The sequence below is a fragment of the Hippocampus zosterae genome, chromosome 2 (genome assembly GCF_025434085.1).
Source record: "Hippocampus zosterae strain Florida chromosome 2, ASM2543408v3, whole genome shotgun sequence".
Classification (NCBI taxonomy): domain Eukaryota; kingdom Metazoa; phylum Chordata; class Actinopteri; order Syngnathiformes; family Syngnathidae; genus Hippocampus; species Hippocampus zosterae.
In genome coordinates this window covers 28,624,511-28,644,579 of record NC_067452.1, presented here as the reverse complement: position 1 = coordinate 28,644,579, position 20,069 = coordinate 28,624,511, and the positions used below count along the sequence as shown (strand labels likewise).

The following is a 20,069-nucleotide window of genomic DNA, read 5'->3' as shown; positions in this document are numbered from 1 at the left end:
ACGCTGGCATCCCTTCAGTGGCTCCCTACACATTTTAGATTTCTTTGCAAGATCCTATTATTTGTTTTCAAATCTCTGAATAATCTCGCGCCACCTTACCTCTCTGAGCTCATCCGCCCCTACACACCTGCCCCGCGCCTCAGGTCCGCGAACCAGACATTATTAGAAGTACCAAGAACTAAACCCAAACTCAGAGGGGATCGAGCCTCTTCCGTTGCCGATCCCTCGCAAGATCCCTCGCTGCCCGTCTTTAAAATCCGCCTCAAAACTCACTTGTATTCTTTTGCATTTGACTCAGCATGACTAAGATCTGATCTTAGTTTTACTGTTTGGTGCCTTCTACCATCTTTGTTATAGATTTATAGCTTTGTTGTTGTACATATGTTAGTTGCTCCATTTACAGCACTTTGTATGCGGTGATGGCTGTTTGAAAGTGCTCTATAGATACAGTTGAGTAGAGTTGAGACCGTGTGGAACATTGTCGTGGGGGGTGTATTTCTCAGTGGAAGAGCATTTGACTGCAGATAAACAGTTCAACTGGTTCAAATCCAGATGCTCTCTATGGCAACTGTGTAGTTCATCTGCAACACTTTGTCCTGTACAGTCTGCGCTTCTTCTTCCTCCATGCAGGGTGTTTATGCTCTTTCGGACACCAGACCGTTCAGCTGTGCAATCCCTCTTCTCAGGACTTCCACAATCACGCTGGGATTTCCACCCATTCTACAGTTCTAAGCTCTGTTTAAAAAATCATATTTTACAATCTGCATACTTTTTTTTTGTCTTTGGCTTGTCACACATCAAGCGATGTAGACGAATGCAAGTGAACGGGCCAATCGTTACAAAATACAAGATATGTTCCATACCATTTTTTCCCCCCAGACTATTGTCGGTACCAGTTTTCAACTCTTCAATGTTCACCAATCCTGATACCAAATAAGTGATAAGACACGTACTTTTGATTCATAAAATGAATGTTAAGTCAATGTCAGATCATTTTAAAGAAAGGCAGTTTTGTTTATTTTTGACAAAAGGCACAAAAGTCAGACTGCAATAGAGAATTTAAGTCTAAATGTATGGGTGGCCATTGGGAATAGGAATTTCAGGAAAATATGTAAATTTTCCAGAATGGCTGGTGTATTTCCATTCCGTTGTGGGCCATCACGGCCGCCAGCAGACATGTACTACTGTATTATTGTTTTTACTCGTCACGATTGTCAAGGAAGAAGTCACATTAAAATAATGCAAAGAGAACAAACAAATGAGTAATAAATGAAAGAGTGTGGATATTTGAAAGGCTCTTGCCGAAAGTCATTCCACCTATGTATTTTGGCAACTGAGACTCTCCACACTTTCCTTTTTGAAATTATAACTGTTTACTGATTCAAACAATACTATCTTCAAACTGTTCAGCCTATTTGAGACATATTCCATAACATTCCAGTGTTGTTTCATATTTTAGCATTTGTCTAGTTGTTATTAATAGGCTGTTGTTTAATAAATGATTGAATTTATGTTTTCATGGTCGAGTACAAACTGGGGCTGTTGAATGTCTTCCTGGAAATGGACATTGGTGAATTGGAGAACTGAGGAAAGTCCCTGAAACTCCACCCGCTTCCATCTGGTCACCTCCCATTTTAAATGAGCAGCCGAACGACTTGGGGCGATCCATGAGCAACAGAGAGACAGACGTTTTCCACTCGGGAGCTCTCCACTTTGACCATGGCGACGTGGATGGTGTCAACAATGATGACGGTGCTGTGGGCAACTGCGGTAAGTACAGAGCAATGCTCCTTAACGCTGTGCACCAAATTACGTCTTTTAAAATGTACGGATCAACGCGAAAATAAATCTATCGATAAATAAATGCTAACCGAGTCACCGACTGACTTTCACTTTCACTTTCGTTTTCACACCGGCACTTGTTTGTCCGGTGACCACTTAACACTGATTTTTTTTTTCTTAAATCCGCATGCATAGTTTACAAAAGCCAATGCAGTCATACTAATATAGTTACAGTAAATGTGTTTCATGTTGGTAACTCCCTTTTAATATATAAAAAATAAAGCAAACGCAGAACAGTAATTACTGTGGTTTCCGAGCTGCCTTGTTCGTGTCAACATGTCGACGTAGTGAATGTCATCATAAGCTGCATTTATGTCCCCATTTAAGCAGCCAATTTGAAGTAAACGGGGTTTTTCGCCATTTCGCGAGCAGTTAGGAGCAGGATGAAATGGGACGGGAAAGTGAGACCTGTGGTTCAATTATTTTTTGTTAACCCCCCCGAGGAAGAAGAAAATATTTCGCGAGCCCCTCAACTCTCCACTGCGACTATAAATAAATAGTATAATTTGTCTGTAAAATTGTTAGCAGTACACCTCTGCATCGCTTTGTATCCTTATTAATATTAAAGCAAACAAAAAAGAATAATAAAACTGCTGAATAACTATTAAAATTGATCATACTTCCTTTGATACTTCTCAGTGTCATGATTCGGTTTAGGGACCAACAGGTGGCACTGTAGGGCTCCCCTGGCAGCTGCACACCTGTTGGTCATAGGTAATCAGGCCTTTAAAAGGACTCCCAGCCCGAACACTCGGTGTCGGGTCATTGTTGCTTCTTGCTACTGTCATGTGTGTTGCTGTTTGCTCTTGGTTTCTGTCATGTTTAGTTCATTGTTATGTTTTAGCTTTAGTCGTGGTTTTTGTTTGATACTTTGGACTTTGTGTGTTTTGGATTTAGTTTTCTTTGTTTTAAATACAATTCTTCAAATACACCCTGCTCCTCACTCCTGCCTGCTTTTTGGGGTCCACCACCACGCAACGTGACACTCAGATAAAACCATTTGTAGGGCAGATAAATAAACAATCTCATGACTAACAGAGTGCTCCTTCTTGGTCTGCTTATTTTAAACCACTTTACTGTACACCATTACAGTAGTAATTCTGAAGTCCATGTTTATTAGCAACCTATAATTCAATACAACTGACCCGGTGTTCATTCTTAAAGGAAGTGACTATGAAGTCTTGCGTTTTGTTTTCCAGGTGATTATTTCAGCTCAGCCTCCGTGTGACCCGCTAACTCAGTATGAGCTCAGTGGACAGTGCTGCCAAATGTGTCCTCCAGGTAAATCTCTATTAGCCACCCCTTTATGTTAAAATGTATACACACATAAAAAAATTAAGTAATGTGATTTATTTTTTTCAAATGCCTGCCCCTTAAATGGAAAACCGACAAGTGACCAGTGAGCAATGCTAATAATCTAAGCTAACAGTCTCCTGGCTCAAACAATGTTCATCCGCCAGCAAGAAAGTGAAGATGCACATATCTCAAACCATGAAGTTATCTTTCACATGACGAAGGCTGCCTTTTAACAACATAAACACGATTTCAGGCACTAGCATGTCTCAGTTGGGCACGTGTACTGCGCCTCAGTGCCTCCAATGTGACCAGGGTGAATATCAGGACACATACACGACGGAGACAAAGTGTAAACGTCAGCCATACTGCGACCCGAGTGAGACATCTTCACCACACATACATCACAGCCTGATTTTGTCAGTGGTGCTAAACTCTGGTGTTCTTTTTTTTTTAAGATAAAAACTTTCAGTTTGCAGAGCAGACAAGCAAAACCAAAGAAAGCATCTGCATGTGTAAACTTGGATTCCATTGTTCCAGTGATGTGTGCCTCACCTGTGTACCGCACAGGTCTTGTGAGCCTGGATGGGGGGCACTTATTAAAGGTGTGGTTTAGTTTTACACTGTACATACTATGTTCTTCTTGTCATTCAATGCTAGATTTCCCTTTTTTGTTGCAGGGAATCAAACCCATGACACAATGTGTCACAAATGTCCCGAAGGGTCATTCTCCAACCAGACCTCGTGGCACAGCGACTGCTTGACATGGACCAAGTCAGTGCAATTTCTTAATAGAACACTTGTAGCCATTCAGAGTTGAAAAATATGCCTTGCATCAAATCATTTTGACTGTATAGTATGTCGAACACACAAGGAATTTGTCTCCGGTAGTACAGGCTAGTATTGCACTAGTATTGCAATCACAAGCAACTACGATAAACAAAGACATGACATATAAGTATCAAAACATATTCCGTCATATAAAACAAATAAAAGTTTTCTTGTCTTATCTTAAGGGTACCATTGTGCAGCAATACCATCCAATGACTGCCGTTAGGCAATGTGCAGAGTCATCGAGCAGCGATGAAGTGATCAGTGCTATAACACAATACGATGACGGTTGTACCACTTCACGTGTGCAATTACACAGAAAGTCCTTGAGTGCTTTAAAGTGTCTGGTGGTGTGGAATATTGATCAAGGACAATTATTCAAGTATGCAGAGAGCTGGAGCTCCAAAGATCATTGCGGTAATACTGTTCCACAGGGGTGTGTGGAAAAATGCAAAGAGCCACCATTGATTTGAGTTATTGTTTGATGTTTTATGATAGTGTTTTTATTATAGTAAAATCAAAACGGGGCGGCCCGGTAGTCCAGTGGTTAGCACATCGACTTCACAGTGCAGAGGTACGGGTTCAATTCCAGCTCTGGCCTCCCTGTGTGGAGTTTGCATGTTCTCCCCGGGCCTGCGTGGGATTTCTCCGGGTGCTTCGGTTTCCTCCCACATTCCAAAAAAAACATGCATGGCAGGCTGATTGAACACTCTAAATTGCCCCTAGGTGTGAGTGTGGGTGTGCGTGGTTGTTCGTCTCTGTGAGCCCTGCGATTGGCTGGCGACCGGTTCAGGGTGACCCCCGCCTACTGCCCGAAGTCAGCTGGGATAGGCTCCAGCACCCCCCGCGACCCTAGTGAGGATAAAGCGGTTCGGAAGATGAATGAATGAATGAATAAAATCAAAACGACCCAAATCTCATTTCACTACCATCCTCCGCAGGTGCAAGAGCGGTTACATTGTCAGGCAAAGCGGCTCAGCCCAATCTGATGTCGTGTGTGGTAAGTTCTACACACGCGCCGGATGTGAGGTGATGAGGCTTGTTACCTTTCTGCGGTTTTTGTGGTTACTTTTGTGGATAGTCAAACCTATACCAATATACAGTTTACACGATATTGAACTTTATAGACATCAATCTGATATATCTATTGGCTAAATCATGGATTCTCAAACAAGTACCAACTTAAAAAATAGGTATATTGTGCTCTACAAGTACTATACATGGCCAAAAATAAAATACGGTAGCGTAGTAAATGAGGCTGAGGTTTTATACCATAAACGTATATATTGTTGTAAATCTTTGTAACATGATGTACAGTTTTCGCATTAAGACTGCTGCAGCTATTTGATTTCATGTGCGGTCTGACTGCACATTAAATATAAGAACCTCAAAAAAAGAAAGACGCCAATAGTGAGTCTTGCACATAAAAGTTGGATTAAAAAAATGAAAAAAAAATGCATGTTTATAAATAAATATTTCTTAAAGATTAAAGTCAAATATATCATACGCAAAAGTTAATTACAAGTGAATTGTATTTGGGCTGCTTCCTCTACTGCAATATGTTCTTAATAATAATGAATGATATTCAGCCACGTGAACACACCGAATGATTTATCACAATGATTGCGAAAAAGACAAATATATGCAATACTATTCCTGGAATATGATGTCCCATCACCCATGTGCTATTTTTAGAACAGGCGTGTGCGTGTGTGTGCGTGTGTGTGTGTGTGTGTTGTGTGTGTGTGTGTTGTGTGCGTGCGTGCGTGTGTGCGTGTGCGCGTGTGTGCGCGTGCTTCTCATGTGGGGGCCCATGCTCGACTGTGTCGCACACGGTTTAAATGCACATACGGACATACATTTCTATTAGTCTTAAATGAATTAGTATCGATCTTTATTTTCTCACCATCACTTGTTAATTGTTCGAATATTTTTTACCATACCTCGTGTTGGAAATGTATTTATTTTTATTTTGTCATTTAAGGCTGTTGTCCCTCTGGTGTACCACTAGAGGGAGGTAACATACCATCATCGGACACATACCACACTGAGAATCATTGTTCTAAAAGACGTGTTGATTTTTCAATGAATGAATTACATTTCACATACTGCGATTCTACCTTGTTGCATATACTTTCCCCAGGTTCATTACTACAGTTTTAATGTGTAACCAGGTGTTGTTACTGTGTTGCAGAGAACCAACGGATGCACGTCATCATTGCCTGTGTTTTTATACTTGGGATGGGTATCCTGCTGGCAGCTGCAGTCAAGATTTGGATCTCAAGACGTACGTAGTTCCTTAATTGTTAAAGCATTTTTTTCCAGACCTCTTATGTTTAAGATTGTTTGTATGGAATATACAACAACACATCCAAATGACAGAAAAGAGGGTTTTTTGCACTAAAGACTGACGTTTTGGGTCATGATGGGGCAAATGAGTATTCAAGATGATTCATGAGCAAGTTGTTTACTGAGGATTCTAGATGGCACGCTCTGTTCAACATGGAGCTGAAAGTACACTGACTTGCCATTTCTTAATAACCTGGCCTGCAAGGGAATTCTTACGTCATTTGTGAGTTGACAAAACCCTGAGAATCCATCATGTTCCCAACCCACTGATTTGTTCTGATGGGGGGCTAAGGGGATGAATATGCGGCTGTGATGAAAACTTTTTGACAATCGTCTTGATTCAAAAACATTGTGTGATTTTAGATGCCCTTTATCTGCATATTTACATTACAAAAATGAAAACCGTCACTCATACCATTGTACAAACCATTGAGGTAACAGGACTCAATAGGTCAAATATCACCTTGTTAGCGCAGCAAGTAGTGTGTCAGTCTCATAATCTGAAGGTCATGAGTTCAAACCTCACACAGGGCAAGTGTGTTTTATTTCAACTCTCAGTATGAAGTTCCATTTTAAATGTTTTCCAAAGTGCTTGTCCTTACTTGCAAGGGTCTTCAATCTTGAACTGTGAGGGCTGCTGCTCTACATGTTTTCCATCTCCTCCCACTGCCAGAGCTCAATCCTAAATAATTTGTGTTCCCGCCACCATTCTTACAGCATTTGCTAGCTTTATAGCAGGGGTCACCAACCTTTTTCCTGTGAGGGCCACATCACTTTTCCCTTCTCTGATGGGGGGGCCGGTGTCAGTTTTTAACAGAAAAAGTTTGACGATCGAACGCCACCTATCTTGTCTTATGTCTGCTACTGTCTTGTTCATGTGTTCTACTAATTGATCTGAGACGCAACTAAAACACTGAAACATTCTATGGTGTGTAAATAACTTTGTGGCCTTGATTTCAACCCTATTTGCGTCATGGGTCATTTTGATCCGAAGACCACCTTTCTACTTTTTTTTTGTACAGCTTCCATGGAAATGTGAATAAAAACATTTCAATTTTTCTGCAGTTGGGGCCAATCTAGGAAAAGTCTTAAAATTTCAAATTAAAAAATTATCATTTAGGGGGGTTTTGGGGCGTTTTTAACACAGTGACGGGTCATTTTGACCCCGAGGACAACAGGAGGGTTGGAGGGCCGGGCCAAATGTGTTGACGGGCCGTAGTTTGGGGGCCATTGCTTTATAGCCTTGTTAGCGCAGTAGGTAGCGCGTCAGTCTCATAATCTGAAGGTCGTGAGTTCAATCCTCACACAGGGCAGAATTTTTCATAGTCCGCTCTAAAGTTTAATTGTGAGCATTAGCAGGTAGCAAATTCTTAGATTAAAAAAAACAGTTCCCTTTTCTAAATCTAAAGTTTTTGTACAAATTTTTGTACACGGAATTAACACAAATGTTAAATAAAACCATCAAGGCACTTCAACCCTCAATTCTGTGATCTGATATAAGACACCTTATCATCACAATAGGACATCTAAAATAGTTGCCAGAACCCCCTTTTTTGGGAGGGCTGGGGGCGGGGGGGAACACCACTCAAGTTGTTAGATCATATTCTAACCAGTTCTCCCTTTCTCATGTCTGTGTTAGGTAGACGAGAAGATATCAAAGGAAAGGTAAATATTGTGTGTTGTGTGTTTTCATTACCTGTCACTGTACATGATTGTGAACATTTAGCAACCAAGGACAACAATGGCAGGCATCTTTCTTCTTGACGTACGGATCAATGCTAAGCTAAGCTAAAGTACCGGTAAGACGCTTAACCTGGTAAATATCACTCAGAGCACTTCAAGCTAGCTGCCCTTGTTGCCTACATTTATTCACCCTAGATGAGGCTAGTTTCCAACCAAAGCTTTGTCTTTGTGTGTGTGCAGGATGACGAAGACCCCCCGAAAGAGGTGTTAATTGCCTCTGACGGTGTCCACGAAGAGCCCATGTCGCCTGGAGTGCAGGTGTCGCTGGCAGACAGCAGCGGCACGGGGGAGCCAGAGGAGAACGAGGACCGTCCCAGTCAGGAGGCCCTTTTAAGCGATAGAGGCAACTACGTGACGCAGGAGAACGGAAAAGCAGAAGTACTCTCCCGTCAGGAATCGCAAAGCATGACCGGGACCAGTGAAATGTCATGCTGAGCTCTGTGCCATACAGTGCTGAAAAGTTTCTGCACATGGTACTTGACAACCACGTCAATTTTATTTTATTTCTTCACATGATGGTGTTGCTGTTGTGTGACAGAATTGTCCGTTGTATCAATTCAGTCCCTGCTTCCGAATGGGTGTCAGCCCCCTAGCGGAGGTGGGACGACAAGTGGCGAGAGCCGAAATCATGGGTGTGAAGTTTAACGCTGATATGTGAAGACTCATATTTTAACACTCACTTCTTGCAGCCTGATCTAATTATCCGTCAGTAGGATTGTGCAACATTTGCCACACTATGCCGTTTTCATGGCTGTGTTAAAGGCAAAGGCGAGTGAAACGTATTTCCCAATTTTGCAGCATCTTTGTGTGAAAAGTTAAGATTTACAGGTTGATACAAAAAGACGAGCTAATTTATTTTCACACTTGTGTGACAGTTAACGTGTTCATGTTACTTTGTTTCTTGTTCGTTAGCCTGGGCTTAGCTCTGTAAAATAAATGTTATTTGTACAGTATCTCTTATGTATGTTGTCTTATTTGTACAGTATACATGACATTGTAACTTGTCCTTTAGCATTACATGATGCCATCTCTCTCAATTAAAAATCCTTCACGGGTGTCAAAATAACATGCCTGTGAGGTGCTAACGATAATGTTTGAAGTATTTTGATGAGTGTAAGTATTTTAATCTGAATAGATTAATAGCACATGTCACACATCCTATTTCTTGTCTTGCTGAAATTAAGCTTTTGAGGCACAGGGGTTATTCGCAAGCCTACGCGTGCATTTCCAGTTGATGTGCCATTGAGCAAAGCAACTCACTCCACTGCTGCAACGGTGTGTTATTATCCAAAACGTTACATGCGATGAGAGACGCCTATGTGGAATTGAATCTCCGGTCACAAGAAATGACTTCACAAGCCTAATGGACAAAAGTAATGAGACACATGCAGTGTGACTTATTCATTCAAATGTCATTACCATGTGCAGATGGATACAAGATTTTGATACAAGAGCGGAATAAAAAGAAAACAGGTCTGAAATTTCTCCTAAATCGGGTTTTATTTAAGTAAAAATATTCCTCCATCAGCAGACAACGGGAAACTTAATTTACAGGTTTGTTGGAAATATACATCTACATTTATTTACATTAAAAAACATCTTTGGTCTGGAAACAGATTTCCAGGGTTGAGCTCCAATCCCTGTCGTCTGAGAGGCTAAAGTGCATCAATAGTAGACATTGTCTACGAATATTGAAGGGGTGGGTGGGGGCGGGGGTGTCGTTAGTGGATTTCGTGGGCAGTGTAATAGGTGGGCAGCAGACGTGTGCCTCTGGATGCCCACTCGGCCCAAATCCTCTCCGCAGACTGGTACGTGCGTTCTGCTGGTTTCTTCACTGACTCCGATGTGGCGGTCTCGGCCAGCGACCATATTTTGGGCTTTGGAGTGTCTTTGCTCTCCTGAGGTGAGGGTGTGTGATGGACCTGCAGGCGCACTCCCTCAGCCCCGTCCTGCGATGCCACCCCCGCGTCCGCCGCGTTCTCCGGCAAACTCTCGACGACCGGCCGCGCCGTCTCGTCCCGGGCGTCTGCGTCGCACCTCCTCAGAGGCCCCTCCTCCTCCTCCTCCTCTTCATCCTCACTCTCCTGCTCCTCATCTTCTTCGTCCGACTTGGACCTGGAGGAGGCCCAGCTGACGCGGTTCTCCTTTTTGAGGCGGCGCCGCGCGTTGGCGAACCAGGTGGAGACCTGCGTCAGGCTCATCTTGGTGATGATGGCCAGCATGACCTTCTCGCCCTTGGTGGGGTACGGGTTCTTCAGGTGCTCGCCCAGCCACGCCTTCAGCGCCCCCGTGCTCTCACGGGTGGCCACCTTGGCCCCGCCTCGCCCGGGCTCCTCCGTCGGGCCGGGTCGGTAGGGCGGGAAGAAGGGGCCCCCACGGGCCAGCAACGCATGATGGTAAGGGGAGGCGGCGGTCTTCAGGTCAAAGGCGTTGCCCTGGTAATGAAAGGCAGTTCATGACATGTAGGCCAACACATAATGCGTTGCAATAGCAATAAAAGTAGTGCTTTGTCGCCATCTTGTAGCATTTTGATGCCAAGGAATAAGACTATGTTGAAATGAGCTGAGGTGCTTCATATCGTATCGTATCAGAAGTAGTCTTTAGTTGCTTCGGGAGGCAATAGTAAACCCTTGAGGGAGAAATCGTCTCAATTTTTGGCGATTTGAGGCAGCCTATCAGCTGCAAATGGAGGGGGCTGACGGTACAATATATGGACATAGACGTAGAATAATGATTTTCTTTTAAACGATTATCCATGTCATTATTGGTCAAGCACCGGGCAATAGGAAGGAACTCGTACGATTTTTTCCCCCCGTTTTTTCAGAACAGGACGCGCAAAAGGTCTCGAACGCCTGTCTGCAAACGAACACGACGATTATTGTTTAACATTGATTTGGGCATTTTGCGCAAGATCCTCTCATTACTATAATCATCATTATAAGATCACGTCCACTCGAGCATTTCTATTTCTCTGCATTTTAAACTTTTGTCCACATGCTAACAGAGCTTTTAGAAGAGACCTATCTGTGCTTCAACTAATTGGCAACATTGTAATTGGACTATGCAGAAACGGCAAGATATGTCCCTCAAGTTTAGTGTAAAACTCAACAATGAATACTGCTGGAATCATCTCTGTACCTTTACATACAACATGTAGACTAGCTGCAACAAAATATTCAACACTGGATTGAAACGGTGGGAATGATCTCATCATGAAGTGGAACTCATTTGCTTTTGCTGATGAAATGGACTTTTTCTTCAAGCTGTTTGCTTTTGGCAAAGCAAGAATTTTGATTTGTGAAACTTCTGTATTATGTTCTTTCTGCATTTGAACAACTGGATTCCATAACTTTGTGAGTTCACTTTTTGGAAAAGTATATTCAGAGTGCTTTCCAATGCAGTGCCACTTCATTGTGCTCAATGAAATCTCAAGATAACTGATTGGAATTCCGATATTTCCGTAACTTCACGTCTTGTTTACTAAAGTTTTTACACTACTATTTATTAATAATCATTTTTATGGTTGAAAAAAACAAACTTGGAGTTGCACCCCAAATTTTATTGTCTTGGCACAGTTTGAGGTTACGGGCGGGGAAAAACAACATTTTCAGTTAATTTGCTTCATATTTATAAGCAAAACTTTTTTACATACAAATATAACTTGGGTTACGCCGCCATAGGAATTTAGTTTTTTTAAACCACTTATGTGGCATTTGGACCAATGAACCATCTTGCATTTTATTGGCTGAGTTGCATCACATTGATGATTCTCAACCCATGCGATTGGTTTTCACATTCTGTTTATTTGCTACATACTTTGAATTACTACCGTAGTTCAAGCAAAACTACCATAAACGCCAAACTACAACTTCGATCTGACCTGAAAGTCACAACTGAGTCAAAGTGTATCACATGTGCTCAGGATCCAAAGTAATTTTCAGACATTAAATATACTAATCGGAAAAAGATTTTAGTTGGATGACGTCATGAGGATTTTCTTTCCCATTAAGGTAAGGAATAAAAGCAAAGTAAAAGTTGACATTTTCGTTGGAGAATTTACAAGAGGAAAAGTATAACATTGCCAGAAATATAAATGAGAAGGTAAATACTCACCATGTGCGGGACGTGTCTGTGGTGATGATGGTGGACCGCCAAGGGGATCAAGTTGTATCCGTGTAGTCCTGAATAGGTGACGGGGAGCTGCTGGGCCCCCAGATAGGCAGGGCCGGAGCCGGGGTGTCCCACGGCCATCAGCCCCATGCTGCGGTCCGCAAAGAAAGCGCCAAAGTCGGGCGGCGAGGCGGGCATTTTTTTTTCCCCTGCGTGCTGAGTGGTGATGAGAAAAAGCGTTGTGGGGCGGCTGAGGGGACGTGCGTGGGCTTATATCCAGCCAGCTGCCCAGGAGGGACGAGGAGGAGGTGATGGGGTTTTGCGCGGGGGGGTCAGTAGTGGTGGGGCACAACTGGTGTTGACTGACAGGTCAAGCTTTCACTAAATCCCATCAAAGCTCTGCTGGTCCTTTTAGTGTTTGGACGCGCAAATTCAACCTTTGTTTCTAGAAGCATTAAAAAGGTCAACATTTTATTGGATTTGATTTGATACTTTATCGTTGTCGTCTGTGTGCATCGCTGCCGAGACCAGAAGTTTAGTTACGTGATGTTTTTTTTCATTTCTAAGGATCTGAGAAAGACTATCTATCTACCTATCCTGTTAATCTGGAAGTATTTTATGTACTCACATCTCGTATCACATCAAACACATTTGTATTAATTAATTAATGTCACAGCACTTTTTGCATAACGTGACAAAATTGAAGTGTATGACTTTGCTGCACAGACATGTTATATTCAAATGATTCCTACTACAGTATTTGTGGGGTGAACAAAGTGATTCTTTTGGTATGTTTCAGGTCGGCTTTTGTTGTCTTAATGAAAGCAGGTTAGGGGAGACAGGTGTAGACTATGTATATGATAATTGGCAGATAACAGATGCTAATGTGTGTGTGTGTGTGTGTGTGTGTGTGTGTGTGTGATTGGTGGGAGCAAGTTTGCACTTCTGTCAAGACTCCCCCCTCACACACACACACACACACACACACACACACACATGCACACAAACCATTGACATGTCTCATGTCGACAGCTTGCTGCAGTGTGAAGTGACGGAGTGATTTGATTTCATTGTCTGACTTAATATATGACTCAAAATATTTACCCAGACTTTATTCTTACTTTTTTACTAACATACAATTGATATTTTTGACTTGATTTGAACAAGCAATTGTTGTATCATGTCAAATAATAATGCAAACACATGACATGAGAGCTGTAACAGATACATAAAACCAAAATAAAATTTCTATGAAATAAATTAAAAGTGGATCAACTACCTTTACATTATATGATATTCTGATTAACCAGGACTTGAGTTTCCCCGAGGGGAGATCAATTCAACCAAGATGTCAGCAAATGTTGTATGGAAGAAAACGTTCATTTTAACATGGGACATAAAAGGAGGATTAATCACTTATTGAAGCACAAAGATTTCTAAAACTTAAGTCATCCTCTTGTCAAGTCATGTTAGACAATTACATGCGTCCAACTTTGCGGGAACACTGTCGCGAGGCAATTTTACAAAGCAAATTCCATAACATTGGAGAAATGTCCCAATACATTTGGTCTTTTTTGTACTTGGCTTTCAGTGGCGCCACCACTGTGCTGGTTCCGTTTGAATTTAGACACAAAACACTCGAGTGGTATGCAAAATCATCTGAGATTTCTTTTTCTTTATCCCTGTAAACCAATGAAAGACATGAATATTTTTCAAAATAAATGAAAATAAACAGCCAAGAGCTCGATGGCCTGAGTCTGCAAAGTCAAGTGGGAATCAGGAGCTCGATTTAGGCATGAAAAGGAAAGAGGAACCGGACTCGAGTGCTGGCACGAACTGTGGGGCTATTTTGGTAGCATCGATGAAGCCTCCACTAGCATCGGCGAGTGGCTTAAACCACTGAGGACATATGTCTCCAACTGCATCCAATTTGGTTTTATTTGGAGCAGGAGAGAAGGAGGGCCCAGGGCCACATTTTAAGTCGCGCAGTCCTTGCTACAGGAACCCACCACGTCTCAAATGCCATTCTATAACAATACACGCAGCACTTTGTAGAGAAATCAAATGAAGCAATTCATTCCGGTGGTATTATATTTCAGCATTATTATATCAAATTTTTATGTACAATACATGTGCCTTGAAGCAAAATTTTTCGGTACACTTTAAATTGGATTTTTATTCCCTAATTTCAATTGCAAATGGCGGCCAGTAAAGTGATGTAGAGATGACCCTCATTTAAATCCGAGGTGGGAGGCCAATTGAACAGCGTTGGATGTTTCATATTTGCATTATTTATGGATTGATTACTTCCCTGTTGTCACTTTGGGATGATGATGCTTGTGAGTGCAACTTGGGCATCTGGACTGCAGGTTGGTTTATATACTGTTAGAGAAATCTAACATTGTGAATGATATGTGTCATTTGAAATGGACATGGACAAAGAATGTTTAAAAAAAAAATTACAAAGAAAAGAAAAAATTGGAAGTATAACTCCCACCTAATGTAAACACAGCCAGATTGAAAATCAGTCACTGAAATGTACGTACATGCACATATTGTTTAAAGTGTAAAAAGACATTTGAAATTGGAAACATGGACCTGCATTGCAAATCGAGCTTCATCAACACAACATGTAATGGGAGCAAGTAAAAGACACGATGCTGTCGGTACGATCCTGAGGTGAAAAAAAAAAGTGGTTTTGTTGGAAGAAACGAGGGATTTATTTGAGGACGGCCCCCAAAACCCTGCAGCAAATTTGTACAGAGACAACAATAGCCAAGTGGAGTGCAAAAGCGAAGCAGACGAAGAAGAGAGGGAGGCTTCAGGCATCAGGAGAAAAAACATCTCAAGACAAACAAGCTCCGGGCGGGCGTCTTTGTCCCGTGCTCTGACTCTTCTTTTCATCCCCTTCTTCTTTGGGGCCACAATGCAGGTGTCGGCGCTGCTCCGACGGGTCAGAGCAGCGTTGTTTGCTGTTAGGATGTCGCTCGTTTGCAGGGCGGGGGGGGGGGGGGGGGGGGAGTGGAGGGGCAGGGGGAGGGATGTGACCAAATGGAATCTTGATTGTTCTCCCGGCTTGATGTGATAACATACAAGATAGCTCAAAGGATTTAAAGGGGGTTGTCCCTGGGAAGACTTCCCCCGGAGATAACACACAGAAAGTGTTGCATTGCTTAATATCCCTTGTGGTATTGATAAAATTACTACTGATAAAAAAAAACAACTTTGTGCACACACTGTCACTATTATGTAAGCACGGGGAATTACTTTGTGGGCAGGAATTGCTACTTCGTGCGCATTGTGTGCACAAAATAGCTAGAGCGTGCGCACGACGTAGCCGTGGCTTCTTGCACGTCACTTGAAAATGAAATGAGCTATCGTAAAAATTAGACAAAATAGGGCGGCCCGGTGGGTCTGATGGTTAGTGCATTGACCTCACAGTGCAGAGGGGCCTTGGGTTCAATCCCGGATCCGGCTTCCCTGTGTGGAGTTTGCATGTTCTCCCCTTGTGTGGGTTTTCTCCGGGTACTCCGGTTTCCTCCCACATTCCAAAAACATGCATGGCAGGCTAATGGAACACTCTAAATTGTCCCTAGGTACGAGTGTGAGCGTGGATGGTTGTTTGTCTCTGTGTGCCCTGCGATTGGCTGGCAACTGGTTCGCGGTGTCCCCCGCCAACTGTCTGAAGACAGCTGGGATAGGCTCGGGCACCCCCCGCGACCCTTGTGAGGATAAAGCGGATCGGAAAATGATTGAATGAATAAGTAGACAAAATATGTGCCAGCCCGCAAATGTGCAATTCAAAAAAAAATAACTGCCAAAAAAATAAAACTAGGGAAAATTAAAAAAAACAAAAAAAGTTGGTGAATAGGTGAATCCGTGATAAAGGAAACATGTTTGGAATCAACTTCACCCCCTATATATACTGTAGATAGATAGATAGATAGATAGATAGATAGATAGATAGATAGATAGATAGATAGATAGATAGATAGATAGATAGATAGATAGATAGATAGATAGATAGATAGATAGATAGATAGATAGATAGATAGATAGATAGATAGATAGATAGATAGATAGATAGATAGATAGATAGATAGATAGATAGATAGATTTTTTTTTAATCTGGGGTCACTCAGAGTGTGTCATCCTTGATGTAGACAGTTATAGTTAGTTAGAAACAAAAACATTCTATGGTTCTTGACTACTGAAATGGAATTTTGTCGAAATGTTTTGACATGACTTTTTGGTCCGCGCACACATCGCTTATCACAATATTGTCCAAGATGTCCATCATGGGTCACTGGGACAACGGGTTTGGACGTGTGGAGCCCGTTAAAGGTGGCGGACAAAGGGTTCAAATGTGTAAATAGACGCGCTCGTCAGCAGGCGAGAGCGGAAGAACAAATGTCTCAAGCGACAATCCACAAGAGTTGTCAACACCTTCGCCTCGTTAGTTTATTTTTCACGGGACGTGCGTACCGAGAGAGGTGCTTCGCACACGATTTATGTTGATGGCCGGCTACATTCGACGATGACTTTCTGGATGGGAGCATTTCAGGAAAAACGCAGAGATCAATGGCGTGATTATCGTGGCCATCATTTACATGAAATGCTTTACGACAAATATCCAATTGTGCCTCTTAATGGGATTTTCCTGGGGCGACGGCACAAATGGGGAGATGTAAGCAAAGTGTGAATGTTATCATGGCTTCCCACTTCTTGACTATCTTACCCCCTCCCACGACCACCACCAGAAGACCCCCCCCCTCCCACTCTTTGTCCTTTGTCATTGCTCTTATCAGTACCACTCTATCATTCTTTCAAAAAAATAGTGGCGTTGAAAGCGCTTGCAAATGTAAGTATGTCTTTGTTTGGGGCCGGCCCGAGGTCCGCCCCTGCACCCCCACCAGACTCCCCCCAGGGTGCGGGCTGATTGACGGCCCTCCGCTGGGTGAGTGACAGGCGCCATTGGTTGGTGAGGCGATGGCCGACCGAGACTGCTGTCGGTGGAATATAATTTCGTAACCGAACGGGAGGTTCTGAAACCACTTCCTTTTTTTGGTGTAACTCTGCAGAGATGGGAACATGCGCATGCATGCGAGCGTCAAACGCATCAATTGGATTTAAGCGACGTGAAATAAAGTGCAGCCAAAATGAAATGCGGTCGTTGTTTGAACCCGACAAATTTGATGAACGTCGACTTTATTGTGATGTCATCACGCTGCAACTCATCGGATGAAGAAAAAAAACATTCTTTTTCAAAAGAGTCGTTTGACACGAGCAACAAAGCCAAACATTTTGTCTTTCACATAAAGATGTTAAATCTATCACCATTCACGCCATTCTGCAAAAACGACTGACAAACACTGTAATACGCATGTCGGGCATGTACTTGAAGAAGTTACACTTTAATTTAATTTGAATTTAAGACAGACAACCTAAGTATTATGGAACTTATTATTATCATTCATTTATAATGCTTTCTGTCCAATTGTCAGGTCGCGGTGTTGACAGAATAAATAGCTATTTCATGCCATCCATGAAAAGGTGCATTGAAATGAGACGGTGAATTAAATTGGAATTGGGTGCTGGTGTTCCCTCAGACTTCTGCTTCCTGCCGCTCACACGAGACTACAAAAACAATGGGCCACCGCACTCAAATTGTGGAAGACACTTCTGTTAAATTTAAGAGCTGCCTCTTTTGTGGCCATTTTTTTAAAAAGCTGTAGCACCCAACTAGTCAGGCAGGAATTTCACAAAGACTTTCTTGTACTTTGTGAGTCTCTCTGTGAGCGCCGGATCACCAAACTGGCTTGCTTTGTACTTAACGTTGCAAATAACGCTACTCATTTGAGACACTTTTCAGATTAAAAGTGTCCATTTTTGTTGTTGGTTTCCTCATGAAGTCATAAATGGTAATTCTCAGCAGAGGAGCAGCATTTGGTATCCATCACGTCGAAGCAAAATCTTAACGGCTCCTGTCAAATCCACGCGGTGCCTAAACACAACAAAGTGAAGTTCACGCGCATATGCATTCTCCCCAGGCACTAATGAGGTTATTGGGCATCTGTGACGTGACATCTACATTTGGGGCCAATTTGTGAGACAATGACAACGAGGAAGCCCGGGACATCGGGCCCTGTGTTTTCTGAGTGGAAATAACAAAGGCGAGAGGAGCGCTGGCGGGAGGCTGCGCTCTCATGGAAATGAGCAACCGAAGCGACAATGTAGTGCCTAATCTCTTCAGAGAGAGGAATCAGTTACACAGCAGTATGCGGCTCTCAGTGCTTTTCACTGGAGTCAGCGGGCTATAGAAACAGCAGCAGTCACTCCACCCCCCCCCCTCCCCACCACCACACACGCACACACACACACACGCACATAGGCGTCGTGTAGCCACAGGCCTGGCTCCTACAAGCACCAGAAACAAGGTGGGGCCCCCCTCTCCCCAAACAACAGAAGGGATGGAATAAATGGGGCAGAGGGTGGTACGGGGGGCGTGAGGCCTCAAAGCATGGGATTAGAGTTAATGTGCCTCCCTGGGTTATAATCTCTTCAGAGGGGGACTTTGTTTGAGGGGCTTGAAGGCAGTAAGATAAGTATCTATTACAGAAACTCCCTCTTATCCCGCCAACATCCCCGCTTCAAAAATGAGGCACAAAAACACTTGCCCCCATCCGCCCTCGGTGTCGTCTGATATCCCGAGATCCCGAGAGCAAGTGCTGCCCTTTTCAACTAATCAGGAATTAAGAGCTAAAGCCGTATGGAGAGTTAGCAGAGCCCATATTTACTCCATCTGTGGCCCACAAAGTCAGGTAGTAAAAGGACCGTCGCAGGCGGTGTTGCGCAAGCGCCCTTTACATGGTGATGGGTACCGAAGAGGGTACTTTTTACCGTATGGATGCATTTGGGTCGGTACTACCGAGCACCGATTCACGTGAAAGCAAGTGGTGCCGAGTTTCTGTTCTGAAGGGCGTCTTTCTAAATTGTAACGGCAACAACACTAAGAGTTGTTGATTTTCCGTGACGCACTTGAATACAATTCTAAGTTAATGATCATTTGCTAAAAACGATTATATTTATCAGTTTGAACATATTTGTTGTATTATATTTTAAAAAATCCATCCTGCCATATAACTCAATAGTTAAGTGCTGTACGTGGAGCAAAAATAATTCATACAACAACCGATAAAACAATAAATGAATGACAAAGTAGTAGAAAGCACAAAAGCAGTCCAACTAAAAACCAAGCCTCATGCTGAATCAAAAGCCAAAGAATAAAATTTTGTTTTGAGATGAGCGAGGGGGCTTGCCGAGCATTCAGTGGGAGGCCATTGCATAGAGAGGGACTAGCAACGGAAAAGGCTCGATCCCCTCTGAGCCTTCGGTTAGTTATTGGTGCCTCGAATAATGTCTGGTCCACAAACCTGAGGCACGGTCAAGTGTGCAGGGGCGTAGGAGCTCAGAGAGGTAAGGTGGAGCGAGGCCATTTAAAGATTTGAAAATCAATAATAGGAACTTAAAAAGAACTCTCAAGTGTATAGGGAGCCAGTGAAGGGATGGCAGAGTAGGAGTTATGAGCTCCCTCTCACGAGTACAAGTCAAGTGGCGAGCAGCAGCATTCTGGACCAACTGGACACGCTCAATGGAGGATTGGCTGACTCCCAAGTCAAGTGCATTACAGTCAATGTGGTATTTGAGTTTTATCGTGTTATTTTGTTGTGTGTGTTGGGTATCGGTGTTACGGTGGTGACTCCTGCGCTGTCCAAACCCCACCAACCAGGGCTACTTAGCCGCGCCACTTAGGAGACCCAGGCCACCAAGTCAGCAGCCGGCACCCTCTTTGAAGGTTGCAAGGAGTGAGACACACTCACACAACGCAAGCTGGCGTCCTT

At 43.0% G+C, this 20,069-nt stretch overlaps 2 protein-coding genes, 1 long non-coding RNA gene and 1 other non-coding gene across 4 annotated transcripts; 3 read left to right on the top strand and 1 right to left on the bottom strand.

Annotated features, from left to right (window-relative positions):
• Window positions 1-1,528: 1,528 nt before the first annotated feature.
• Window positions 1,529-9,149, top strand: cd40 (CD40 molecule, TNF receptor superfamily member 5). Its single transcript, XM_052059598.1, has 9 exons — window positions 1,529-1,770; window positions 3,042-3,123; window positions 3,392-3,514; window positions 3,594-3,740; window positions 3,816-3,909; window positions 4,908-4,966; window positions 6,161-6,253; window positions 7,955-7,980; window positions 8,239-9,149. Exons 1-9 carry the CDS (start codon window positions 1,720-1,722, stop codon window positions 8,491-8,493), a joined length of 930 nt encoding a protein of 309 aa, XP_051915558.1. The 5' UTR covers window positions 1,529-1,719; the 3' UTR covers window positions 8,494-9,149.
• Window positions 6,260-7,773, top strand: LOC127596763 (uncharacterized). Its single transcript, XR_007961553.1, has 2 exons — window positions 6,260-6,821; window positions 7,601-7,773. It is a non-coding gene; the product is annotated as an uncharacterized LOC127596763 (long non-coding RNA).
• Window positions 7,556-7,628, top strand: trnam-cau (transfer RNA methionine (anticodon CAU)). Its single transcript has one exon. It is a non-coding gene; the product is annotated as a tRNA-Met (tRNA).
• A 406-nt stretch (window positions 9,150-9,555) lies between the features above and the next one.
• irx7 (iroquois homeobox 7) lies at window positions 9,556-12,464 on the bottom strand. Its single transcript, XM_052059542.1, has 2 exons — window positions 12,172-12,464; window positions 9,556-10,493 (listed from the first exon to the last, which is right to left on the bottom strand). The coding sequence occupies exons 1-2, from the start codon at window positions 12,364-12,366 to the stop codon at window positions 9,780-9,782; spliced, it is 909 nt and encodes a 302-aa protein (XP_051915502.1). The 5' UTR covers window positions 12,367-12,464; the 3' UTR covers window positions 9,556-9,779.
• Window positions 12,465-20,069: the final 7,605 nt, after the last annotated feature.